The 13210-nt window shown below is 33.1% G+C and overlaps 1 protein-coding gene across 1 annotated transcript; it reads right to left on the bottom strand.

The window, feature by feature from the left end:
- Positions 1-5599: 5599 nt before the first annotated feature.
- LOC126657323 (wax ester synthase/diacylglycerol acyltransferase 4-like) lies at positions 5600-11596 on the bottom strand. The gene is made up of 5 exons (XM_050351991.2): positions 11049-11596; positions 8634-9218; positions 6963-7316; positions 6008-6145; positions 5600-5916 (listed from the first exon to the last, which is right to left on the bottom strand). The coding sequence occupies exons 1-5, from the start codon at positions 11280-11282 to the stop codon at positions 5767-5769; spliced, it is 1461 nt and encodes a 486-aa protein (XP_050207948.1). The 5' UTR covers positions 11283-11596; the 3' UTR covers positions 5600-5766.
- Positions 11597-13210: the final 1614 nt, after the last annotated feature.

Below are 13210 nucleotides of genomic sequence, written 5' to 3'. Positions count from 1 at the left end.
ACTGAACATAGCCTTAAGACCTTCCACAGCTAAAACAAAAAGCATAGGCGAAAGCGGATCCCCTTGACGAACTCCTTTCCCCATTGTGAAATTCTTAGTAGGAGTACCATTCACAAGAACTGAGAGCTGAGAAGAATCAAAAAATGCCGAAATCCACTTTATCCAGGTGCTATCAAAGTTCATTCTGCTCAACATCTGAAGAACAAAATCCCAAGAAATACTATCAAAAGCTTTTCGAAAATCCAATTTCAGAAGAATAACTGGCTCTTTACTCCTCTGAGCAATGTGAATAACTTCCGAAGCTATCATGTGACAGTCGTGAATGCTACGCCCCTTGATAAAACCGAATTGACAATCTGAAACGACCGAAGGCAGGATAGGAGAAAGTCTATTGGCTAAGACTTTTGATAACAACTTAAAGACACCATGAATTAAGCTGATAGGTCTGAAATCAGAGATATTCTTCGCCCCTTTGATTTTCGGAATAAGGACTAAGAAAGCTGTATTGATACCTGGAGGGAACACTCCAGAATGATGAAAAGTATTGAAGAGATCCAAGATGTCAAACTTCAATACATTCCAAGCTTTCTTGTAAAAGAAATAATTAAACCCATCCGGGCCTGGAGCTTTATTACCATCGCAGTCCTGTAAAGTCTGAAAAATTTCCTCCTCTGTGAAAGCATCCGAAAGCGAAGCTGCATGAGTAGCTGAGATACTCCTAATTGGCAAGTCCTGAAGAGAAAAAGGCACCCTCTTACTTCTAGAATAAAGCTTCTTGTAGAACAAATGAATCTGATCTTTGACATCCGATGGGGAAGAGTAGCAGACGTTATCAACTATAATCTCAGAAATCAGATTATTTCTAGAATGAATTGAAGCAGAAGAATGAAAGAATTTGGTGTTCCTGTCTCCAGTGAGATTCCAATTCAATCTAGACTTCTGACGCCACAAGGATTCTAGTTGCTTCGAAAAGAAGTAACTCTCAGCATGAAGAGTAGATAGAAGATCCCTATCATCGTCTGATAAATCCGAAGACTCCGCAGAAGCCTCTAGTAAATGGATGGATTGAAGGCAAGTATCAAGATTCCTGTTAATATTCCCAAAAACATTCTTGTTCCAATCTTTGATCATGGCTCGAAGCTTCCTCATTTTTTCAACTAAATTCGTGCAGTTAGTTGCAGAAATAGAAGTCCAAGAGGATTCTACAAAAGAAGGAAAAGCTTTATTGTCCCACCAGGCATCAATAGACTTAAACGGCTTTGGACCCCAGTCCATAGGCACCTCAGAACGAAATAATAACGGAACATGATCAGAGAAGCTGCGCGGCAGGGCTGAAAGCAGACAATTCGGCCAAGAAGAAAAGACTGATTCCGAAACAAAGCACCTATCAAGCTTTGATTTGGAAACGGAGTTCTGCCAAGTAAAGAAGCGTCCTTGAAGAGGAGATTCAATCAAGCCTGAACCTGAAATAAAATCAGAAAACTGATGCATAGAAGAAGTAAAAGTCGTGCTATTAAATCTCTCCTCAGGCAACAAAACATCGTTGAAGTCCCCAATTAAAATGCATAACTGATCCGAATCAATTTCTGACACCAATATATTCCAGAAAGATGCACGCTCCAAAGCACAATTACTAGCATATATTAGAATAAACCGAATAGGGAAAGAATACCATAAGAAATCTAAGGAAATCCATCTATCTCCTTTAGAAATCCTACTAGGGTTAATCAAAGTCTTATTCCAGATACAAATAAGACCCCCTGATGCTCCTGACGAAGAAGAAAAACTGTAATCGAAATCCAAATTCGGCCAAAGCCTTCTAACAGAAAAATCATCAAAAGATTCCTGTTTAGTCTCAATGAGACCCAAGATTGCAATGTTATTTTTGTGCACCAAAGATCGAATAACACGTTGTTTCCTAGAAAACGAAAGACCGCCACGACAGTTCCATGAAATGCAATTAAATGTATCAGACATAAAATTGAATATAAAACCTGGATAGTCAAACTCCTTAAGAGTCTAGCCCTGATTCCTTGAGCAAGCTTTGAGAAAGTAAATCTGTGATAACCTTCTTATGTTGAGCAGAAAAAACACCCAGCTGCAGACCCATGCACCATGTCTTCTCAAGATCAATAATATGGGGAGTTGTTTCTGAGGAAGAGCTAGAATTCCTTATTGCAATTTTAGTGACCTGCACAGAGGAGGTATTTGCTGAATGTGATAAATCTGGAGAGATGCTTGGATTGAATTTCTTACGCTGAGTGATGAAACGGTAATCTGGGGACTTAGTAGAAGGAGTGACTTGGGTCTGAGAGTCCAAATGTTGTTCAGCAACAACAGGTAATTGTGAAGTATCAATTGCTGTAACCTCAAAACCCGGTGGGATTGTATCTGCCGAATTAATATCTTCTCCAGAAGAGGAACCTGACTCATCTGATGAAGAATCTAGCTCCTCAAAGTCTGGCGAACTCACTGGGGAATCTGTCTCAAAAACATGAATCAAATAATCAGCTCCATTAATAAGAAACGGGATAGAACAATCCAGTTTCTCAAAACCCGAAGAAATCAGAATATAGGCCGAGTCCAAGCGATCGCGTAACATGGAAAAAGGGTGAACCTTAATATAGTTACCCAGCCTATTTCCAATCACTTTAAAAATCTCTTCACCCCAAGCAAACGAAGGAACTGCTGAAACCTTAATCCAAGCATAACGTTCCGAGGACTGAAAATTATTGCACCATGGGACCCTTGAGATAAAGAGACCTCTCGAATCAAAATTAAGGAAGGATTCCTTTTCCATGTCATCCTTAAAGCTGAACAGAATTGATTTACCCCCCAGAAAGGAAGATGATTGGTATTTAATACCATGATCATGCAAAAATTTGCATGCATGAGCAACTGAGGGATAGTCTTTAACAGTTACCATAATGGAACCCTCCAAAACGTCTACTGCGTCTGATGGCGTGTTAAATATAACTTGTTCCTGTTTCAAAACCTGAACATATGAACGAGAATCACGAACGGATTGTCTAAAAACTCTCGGAGCAGGCGGGCGCGGTTGAGTCACATGTGGATGGACGTAATTAGGAACAAGACCTGGATTTGGGTATTTGGCGATGAATGCCCTAATTCTGAATGATCCAATAATGACCCTATTCAGGTAAAAAAGTGACTCCTCGACATCATCACTAGGACGTAATCTCAAAAATCCGAATCTCCGATTAGCTTTATTCCTTTTTCGAGCAATAATAACCTGTCCAAACACACCATACTTGCTGAAAGCCTTTTGAAGATCCGAAAACTTCCAAAGATCAGGAAAATTCTCAAAGTAAAGAACACGAGACAAACCGGAGGAAGGAACTGATGAGGGATTGGCTAGGTTTGAAGGCTTGGAAGGGTTGGCAATGGGTTTAGGGTTAAGGTAGGGTTTGGGGTAGGGGGCTGGGAGGGTTAGAATTTATTTAGAGAAAAAAGAGAGGGGGTATAATTTTTTTGTTAATGATTAATTAACTTATGTTATTCGTAAGGCGTGATTTGAAAAATTCATATATATAATCGTCTTTTGTAAGTCGTAGTTAAGCAAAAAGAGTTATAGGTTTTGTATTTTTTATTTTCTGTGGGCAACAGAAATATCTTTAATATATTTTTTCTGCTAGGGCAGTTTTGATTAATGTTCTCTCTAGATTCTTATTCTTTGAGTGTATCAGCTTCCTAATTGCTGCAGTTTCAAATTGCAAGCTGAAATTTGGAAAAGTGGGAATATAAGATCAACGTGTCTCATAAATTATAATTTTAAATATGCATAAGATTTTGACTAATCCGTGATAAAAGATCCAAAATTCAGGGAAGATAGCTTTAAATAAGCCAACAAAATGAGAGATAAGTACTGGTAACGAGTCACAAAAAGTGCCAACAAATTAAGCATCCATAACTGAATATTCCAACAAAAAGATCAACGTGTCTCATGAATTTATGATACGGGACCATTTAATTTATTTTTTATTTCTTTTAAACAACTAATCATAATTTTTTTTATTTTAGATCAGATTATTCCATAATTTAGGTTTTCATAGCAAAAATTAAATTTAAAATAATTTCATTACAACAATTATTAAACTTTTTAATTTCTTTCTTGCATCCATCAACTCCATATACGGTTTCTACTACACGCGTTTCAAAAATACAAATATAGAATAATCTGATTTAAAATAAAAAAAATTAAGAATTAAAGTTTAAAAAAGTTAAAAATAATTTAAATGAGTCTATATTATAAATTCAGGAGCCGTGTTGCCCTTTGTTTCTAAATATTCTATTTTATATCCAATCAATCATTACGGAAATTTGAATTGCATGGCAGAAAATGGGATTAATAGAAGATTCATTATACAAGGGTTAAATTAATAATGAAAACATTTACGAGTAATTTTAAATTAATTTTAAAAATATAATTTTGCATGTTTTATAATTTTAATATGAATTTTTAATTTTAAAAAATTAAAGCACGAACTATCAATCTTTATAATTCAAAAACCGAGTAATTTTTTCAATCAAAAAATATTAATGTGAATGTTGTAATATATTATCATGTAATTATTTCAACGTCTACATCAATATTTTTTTATTAAAAAATTGCCAACTTTTTGAATTATAATAGAATGAAAGTTCTTCTCTCTTTTCTCTCTCAAATAGATAACCTTACCGTGAAGAGTTTTTTTATTTTACTTTGGATGCTGTTAATAGATTATTTTTGCCGTTGGCGGTAGCCATTTTCTTTTTTTTATTTCTTTAAAATAAAATAAATATCCGACTACTATTTTTTTTATTATTATTGGTAAATATATCGACGAGGCGCATCAATCTCATTATGCATACAAATCAAAAATCAGAGATATATCAAAACCTTTTAAGACTGAAGATGAATTCGTTTATAGATTATATTTTTTTTATATCTTGTTACATTAATTGTCTTTTTTTACGAAAGTCTTGCTGTCTTTTCTCCATAAAAAGTTTGTCTGTCTTTTTAATGAAGGATTGGTGGGTTTTCTATTAGACAAAGAAGAATTTAATTTTTTTGTGATAGAACAGTATGTAATTTTTAATTTATTTTATTAGGAGATCTGTAAATCAAGATTTTATATTTTGTTCCATATCAAGTTATTATAGGCGGTTATACTCTTTTAAAAAATTTACACAATGGAAGATTATTTAATTGTAAAAAAAAATAGAATAATAATTGGTGTTTTAAATTATTAAAATTAAAAAATTATGTTACAATTATACAACAAGCTAAAATTATGATTTATTTTGGAATCATCTCTAATTTTATAAACATAGTAACACCTTAACCTAATTGAATTAAGGGTGTTTTGTAGGGGATATTCGAATTGGAGAGCTTCTTTATTGAAAATTAAAATAGAGATCAATGGCATATTGGTCCAAAATAATAAATTACAGAAATTTCATTTACCATTAACTTATTGAGATATTCATTGCAATTAAAGAATAGAAGTCGTCGTAAAATAAAATTCTACGTACGCCATACAAATTTTCATACACAATAAAAAACAAAGGAAGCAAAAAAAAGAAATTACAAAAGACATTTAGCTGTACGGAAAATTCTTGTCTAAACTGAGTTTTCATAAATCACGCTTACACAATATTCATTATTTTTCAATTGAGAAATAAATTTATATGAAGAATGAACTCGTGAATACCCGATTAGGCAATAATATGTTTTAAAATTGTATATTATTGTGAATTTTTAAACTAATTTGTTTTGGAAATTGTTTCATTATATATCTTCTCAAAAGAATTCTCAATGCATGACTTGAATTTTTGAGGATCAATGAAGCCCTTTTCTGTCCCCACAGCAACTCTAAGTTGTCCTGTATAACTCACCATTGTTATGGTAAGACTCTGAAAAAAATCAATTAAGACCAAATTGTTAAATTATGAGTTAAAAACTTTTTAAAAAAAATTAAATCCTAATTAATTATATTAAATTTACCTGAGGTACACCAACTACCATAAAGTATAAACCTTTAACTGGATGATCAGCCAAAGCCATTTGTTCAACTGGGCCAATTACATTTGATATTGTCATGCTTGAGTTCTTCAGTGTGCTATGAATATACTTAGCTGTTACCTGCCATGCCGATCAGTGGCGGATTCAGAATAATTTTTTTATAAAATAATAAAACATATAAAGTGCGGTATTTACGTATTTTAATTAGAACACTATACAAAAGAATAGATAAAAAATTAATATGTTATTACAATATTAACTATTGAATATTATATATTTTTTTTGGTTAATATCTAAATAAATTATGAATTTAATTAGGATGGTATATAATTTTAATATAAACTCTTAATTTTGAGAATTTAACATATACTTTGGAACAGTAATTTTTGATTAAAAAAATCAGTTAATGTGAATATAAGAATATTGAGATGCCCACGTTGTATAAGTACCAGACTGATTTATCAGTACCTACCATTAAAGGCTAATTCAAGAAAATCAATGAAATTGCATGAATTTGACATTATTGGTAATGACTTATGTTCCCCTTCAATTTTCTCTTAATTAATTTAATGCACCTATGAATTGACAAAACCTAGCATTCAGTCTCTTTCAAATGCAACATGACTAGGAGTCCTATAGAGGAAAAAATATTAAGAATAACTTTTTTTCTGCTTTAAATCCGGTTGAGTTACGGTAGAAATGATTAAATTATACTAGTACGAGTAGTTAAGAAGTCTTGCGCGTAGGTGCATTAATTTATAATTTTTGGATCGATCGAGCAATGTAAGCATGCAAGTTAATTTGAATGAGTTCGAACTCGAGTAACTAGGTCTAAAGCTCGAGTTCGAGGTCATCAAAACTCGACTCGATTCATCTCGTTAAAATTCTATAAAAAACGTTCGAATATAAGGAGTAATTAATGACATAATTCACATACCTCAGGTCCTCTAAGTTTCCGTAAAGTCTCAAGGAGCCTGCCAGTGAGACTAACAGCAAGAGAGCTTCTTTTCCTCTTAATTATTATCTGAGCTTTCTCAACAAATTCAATTGGATTAGAAACTGAATTCTTGGTTAATTCAGGGACTGAAACGTGCAAAAAACCAAATTGATTCCCCCATGGTGACTCAGCATTAGGTTTCACCATTTCTTTAACTGATTTGTAGCCACCAATAATTCTAGTATTTAGCAATACTAGAGCTGTTGATTGTGCATTGCTTGATTTATCATTAACTTCTAGCATGTATAATCTAATTCCATAGAAGATTATGCCTGTGATTACATCATTAATTGTCTGCCAAGAAAGAAAAAAAACACTAATCATGAACATTTATGATAACGTTAATTTTATAAATTGAAATATTATATCCACAACATATTTGGGTTTGATTTCAATTCGGTACCAAGATTTTTAAAAAATTCTCATGTAAAAGATGAAGACATTAACTTTGATTTAACTGAAATTTGAACATAATAGTTTCAACTCGTTAAATTGACGGACCAAATTTTCTAATATTTTCAAATCATCAATGGATCCAACTAAATTGCAGTAATGCTTAAGCAGTTAGGCTAAAATTTATGAGATATATGACAGGATGCCTAATTGGGTTTGATTTAATTCAAAGGACAAAGCATGTTATAGTGGGTTCCATTAAACCTATCAATGTTATGTTCTTCAATTTATTATTAGTCTCTAGAAATAAAGCCATTTTACCTAACATATTTATGATAATTTTTTCTATTCAACAATACTTAGCTCATATGGACCAAAGTCATGATTTCATAGGTGAAACAATCAATATATACAATTATTTGCCAGATAGACAAATAATGAATAATTATTGTATACTAATGATGGGATCTAGATAACTCCCAATTTAATGTTTAATTCTAAAATGTAAGAATGCAATCTAACTTTTACAATGAGCATATGAAAATTGATTAATTTGAGTACAAAAGAAAATTAAAAGAGTTAAAGGAGTGAGTCATATTAAATTGTATTCAATTAGGTACCAAAACGTCAATTTATTTCGTATCGAAATTATACTAAAATTCAAATTTTTAATTCACGTTCTAACAATATGTGACACCATATTTTAACCGCATGCTGCTATGTAAGATGTCATATCACATGAAGACTAATATAACGTTTGACATGATAATATGTTCAACCGTCACATCAAATTGAAAAGGCAAAATAATCATATCTATCTATAATTTTAGCCATCTTATCAAATATATCGTTTTTTAAGTGCGACATATAACATCATTTTTTTGATCTTTAACAAATATATACCCTGAATCGATTTGGAACGATGTTATATAGGCCATATATAATTAATTTTAATATACATAGACGTATATCACCGTGGCACATTAGATCCAAATTGATTATAAATATATTTGGCAAGTTTCAAAAAGATGATGATAAATATGCCACAAACAAAAATATGATATATATTTGACAAACTTTTGAGTAGATGTAAACATGCATTTTTCCTAATTTTTATTGCTATTTTAATATATATTATAAATCTTGGTACCGAATTGAAATATAGATTATAATTGATAATACTTTGTATATTGTAACACATCAAAGAATTAGACTTACCACTCCAAGCTTGGCCTTAATTTCTTTAATACGATCAAGAGAAAATGTCATCGTTGACACAGTAATTGCCTTGAACTCCACGCCATCATCCCCAGAACGTATTGAAGATTTAACATCCTCAACCACACTGCTCTTTAGAAGACTCCACCCAAAATCAACCACCGTATTAAAAACCGACCCAATAAAACTCTTACACCCCACGCGCATTTTAGCACTCCGGCTTATAGTTTCAGGTTTTGCAGGCAAAACTTGAAGTGAAGGAAATGTTAATGGAAGTGAAGGATTGTCTAATCTTTGCAAGCAAGAAAGGAGAGCTCCCATTAGAGAAAATCCATCTCCAAGTGCATGGTGTAGCTTGAAGATCACGTTACCAGCTGAATTTGAAGTAGGGTATTTTATTATATGAATTTCCCATAATGGTTGGTTTTGAGGAAGAGATTGTAGAGCAACTTTTGAGATGTAATCATTGAAATATTTATCATATGATTTTGGAGATAGTCCATTTGGGAAATTTGGGATGTTTACATGATTCTTGAGGTTTACGTCAACTTTCTTCCATTGTTTTTCACCATTTTCGTCGGTAACCTGTTTTACAAAATTGATTAGTGATTATAATTTATATTAGATCTATAGTTTAATTTACTAAAGGCAAAATAAATTATTTTATCTACAATTATAACTTATAAGGACTTTAATAAATTAATATAGAAAAAAAATAAAAAAATTGACAATTTGATTGAATTTTTTTAAGTCCATTATGTTTAAGAAGCAAATAGAAAAGATTAAAGGCTTAATTGATAAAAAAATTAAATACAATTCAATAGTTTAATTTTTTTTAGTGACAACTTAGTCCAAATTTGAAAAAAAATAACTATCATAATTTGTTCTTATTATAACAAAAAAGCTGATCACAGCATTAGAAATTAAAAAAAAATTGAATATATAATCTCTTCAATTAGATAAATTAAATGACAAAAACGTATATTGTCTTTATCAATTAAACTTTTTAATTTTTGTTACTATTTAGATATAATTGATATAAACTAAAAAAATAATTGGACTATATCAAAAAGATATGAAAACTTTTTTTATCATTTGAAAGCATTTTGACCAAGGATGAGCAAAAATACCGAACCGACCATATTAATCCACTGAACCAATAACTTTTGTTCTAATTGGTTCGACTATAAATTCAGGTTTGAATATTGTATCGGTCTAAAATGTGGATTATTCATATATATTATATGAACCGACTGAATAACCAAAAATTTAATTATTCTTTTTTAAATTTTTTTATATATTTGTCAGTTTAAACCAAACCGACTACATTATCGACCTATTCGGTTCAGTTCAGTTTTCAGTTTTCTTGTTTTTTATACGTTCGGTTCAGTTTTAGTTAGATTTTTTTATTCAGTCGCTTCAGTTATGGATCTTCAGTCAACCGGTTAATTCGGTTTTGAAATTGTCAGTTTGATTATCGAACCGGCCCAATGCTGAACCCTTATTTAGACCCATTTCGTTGTCAAGTCCTCATAGGAGGGGGGGTCTATAAAAGATTCAATAGTAGGTAAGAAATTTATTTGACGGCCCAAAGTTAAAGGAAAAAAAAAGATGGTTATATAACTTATTGGCAGCTAACATTGTCAGACAAGTAGTTGCTAAATTTATGAAAGAAAGTAAGGTAGAGCACATGATGCTCATAAATTACACAGCGACTGAAATTAACCTTTACAGTCAGAGACTCTGAGTTTTGCAAAATTGCTATAAATTGGTAGTGTCAAAGGAAATATAACCAAATTATTACTCAGACAACTTCATTATAGAAATACTTCGCCTCAATTTTAGTGTTTCAGGTTCAAATCCTAGCTTCTATTTACTCTTTCATCAACATAACATGATAAAAGCTACTTCTAAAACAAATCTTCTGAAAGAATTCTAAATGTGGTGCAAATTTTAAAAGATCGCGACTATGTTGCACGTAAATAAAGATATTCCGTTTCTATTTTTAAAAATACTCTTGACAAAAAAAACAAGGTATCAATTTTTAAAAGTATTTTTAGAAGTAGAGACGGAAAGTTTTATTTCCGCGCAACATAGTCGGTTTGATACCTTATCTATTCTCATAAATAATGTTGTATTTTCCATTTTCTGTTTTAGTCATTTTATTTCCGTACAATAAATGATGTAATTCCAAGAATTTTGATCTACAGTACTATAGCAAATAACTAATCACTTAAAAAAAACTTATCGATGAATTTACTTTTTTTTTCCGTTTTCGATTCAACATTTTGTATTTCAGTATTTCGGTTTTCGCACAATATAAGATGAAACTCTAGACATTTGATCATAGAGACTCGAATACTATATCAAATAATTGACTTTAAAGACGCGGGAGTTAGAGAGAGAAACACGAACCATGATCGAAGAAAAACGAGTGTTGATAGGGAGAAAAACATCTCGAAGCAAAGTCATAGTAGGAGAATCATCAATCGGAATATCCGATTCCAAAATACAAAGAACACAAACCGATAAAACCGAGCTATTAAAGTACTGTCCGGTCGGACTAACAGGCTCCACTAACTCTTCATCATCTTCATCTTCGTGCTTGAACTCCATGGATCTGATAAACTCTTGAGTGTCAGTTGCCATCAACTCAAAACCCTAAGTTTGATAGTAATAGTTGGGTACTATAGTGTGGTGGTATTAATAGAATGGTTTAATTAATAGTTTAATGGAACACGACATGGTTGAGTGTTGATTTCGGTGGCTGCTTTTTGGTTTTAATGAGAGACCTTATAATGGCTCAACTGTGTTATGGTTGGAACTGGTGAGACTGCAACATGATACATACTCTTCATTAATATTTCTTTCTGTGCTGATAATTGAGCCTTTCAAAGTTGGCATATTGAAGTTTTGAAGAAGCTGCCTTTATTTGTTTTCAATATTTTCCGTGATCGAAATACGCCTTTCATATTTGGAATTTTTGATGGTAAAAGATAAATTGAAATAATACGAAGGACATATATTTACATTCTTTTTATTTAAATCTAAACAAATTGCTATAATTGAAATTGAAAAATTGACAAACGGACTAAAATTAACGATTTAATTAAAAATGTGAACTATAAAAAAAACAAAAGGTCCCGATATGTAATGAAATCGATCTGAGAGTTCATATTCGATTTTTGATGTTCCATTTTTGATTAGGAAAAAAGGAAAAAAAAGTTGACACATTCTCAAGGGCTAATAATCACCGACGGTCCTCGACTTTTACCCTAACCTTCCGTAAACCCCCCAACCTTTCAAAAGCTTCCCTAAACCCCCCAACCTTTGTGGCGGCGCCATTCACGGCCCTTATAGACGAAACTACCCTTTTGGTTTTGGCGGCTGTCCTTTTTTTTGGAAAAAAATAAATAGTGGCGCCACATGTTAATTGACACGTCATTTAATGTCAAAACAAAATTGAAACACCCAAAATACCCCCTAAAAAATTAAACCAAATCAAATTTACTTAATCAAACCCAACCCACGGTCAATCCGCCCGCCAACCCGAACCACTCACCGCACCCGCCGCCGACCACCACCCGCCGCCCGCCGCCGACCCATCGGAATCTGCTCTTGGAGAGCAGATCTGAATCTGTTCTCCAAGAACAGATTCAGATCTGTTCTCCAAGAACAGATTCAGATCTGTTCTCCAAGAACAGATCTGAAATCTGTTCTTGGAGAACAGATGCACATCTGTTCTCCAAGAACAGATGTGCAGAAGACGAGCAGCAGCTCGTCTTCTCAGAGAAGACGAGCTGCTGCTCGTCTTCTGAAAAACGGAGAAGACGAGCTGCTGCTCGTCTTCTCAAAAACGGAGAAGACGAGCAGCAGCCCGTCTTCTCAGGGAAGACGAGCTGCTGCTCGTCTTCCCAACCGGAGAAGACGAGCAGCAGCTCGTCTTCCCCTGAGAAGACGAGCTGATGCTCGTCTTCTCAGATCTGAGAAGACGAGCAGCATCTCGTCTTCTCAGATCTGAGAAGACGGTCGTCTTCTCAGGTGAGAAGACGACGAGCTTGGTCGTTTTCTCACCTGAGAAGATGACCGGAGGCTGGTTCGGTTGTGGCGGTTCGGTTTCAATAATTCAGTGGTTTGAATGGGTTGATTTGCTTTGATTTTTTATTTTTGTTTTAATTAAATTTTAATAGTTGTAAGGGTGTTTTGGGTTTTTCAATTTTTTTTTAGATATTTTGCCACATGTCAGATGACACGTGGCGCCGTCTTTTTTTTAGAATTGTAGCCGCCAAAAAAAGACGGCGCTTAGGGGTATTTTCGTCCATAAGGACCGTGAATGAGCGCCGCCATAAAGGTTGGGGGGTTTAGGGAAGCTTTTGAAAGGTCGGGGGGTTTACGGAAGCTTAGAGTAAAGGTCGAGGACCGTCGGTGATTATTAGCCATTCTCAAGAAAGATACCTAATGAAACATTAAAATTGCAAGAAAAAGTTACCGTATCAGAACCGCCCAAAAGTATATCTGAAATATACCAAAGGTAGAAGTTACGGAGAGTAAAGGTAAAAAGTAAAAAAAGCCTTTGA

Source organism: Mercurialis annua, linkage group LG7, assembly GCF_937616625.2.
Source record: "Mercurialis annua linkage group LG7, ddMerAnnu1.2, whole genome shotgun sequence".
Classification (NCBI taxonomy): Eukaryota; Viridiplantae; Streptophyta; class Magnoliopsida; order Malpighiales; family Euphorbiaceae; genus Mercurialis; species Mercurialis annua.
This window is presented reverse-complemented; position numbering and strand designations above follow the sequence as displayed.

Excerpts from the sequence above, each read along its gene's own strand:
- LOC126657323 (XM_050351991.2), bottom strand. The coding sequence starts at position 11,282 with ATGGCAACTGACACTCAAGAGTTTATCAGATCCATGGAGTTCAAGCAC. Across the intron at positions 9,219-11,048 it reads CTCGTTTTTCTTCGATCATG|GTTACCGACGAAAATGGTGA; the intron begins GTTCGTGTTTCT and ends TTTGTAAAACAG. Across the intron at positions 6,146-6,962 it reads GGAAACTTAGAGGACCTGAG|GTAACAGCTAAGTATATTCA; the intron begins GTATGTGAATTA and ends TCGGCATGGCAG.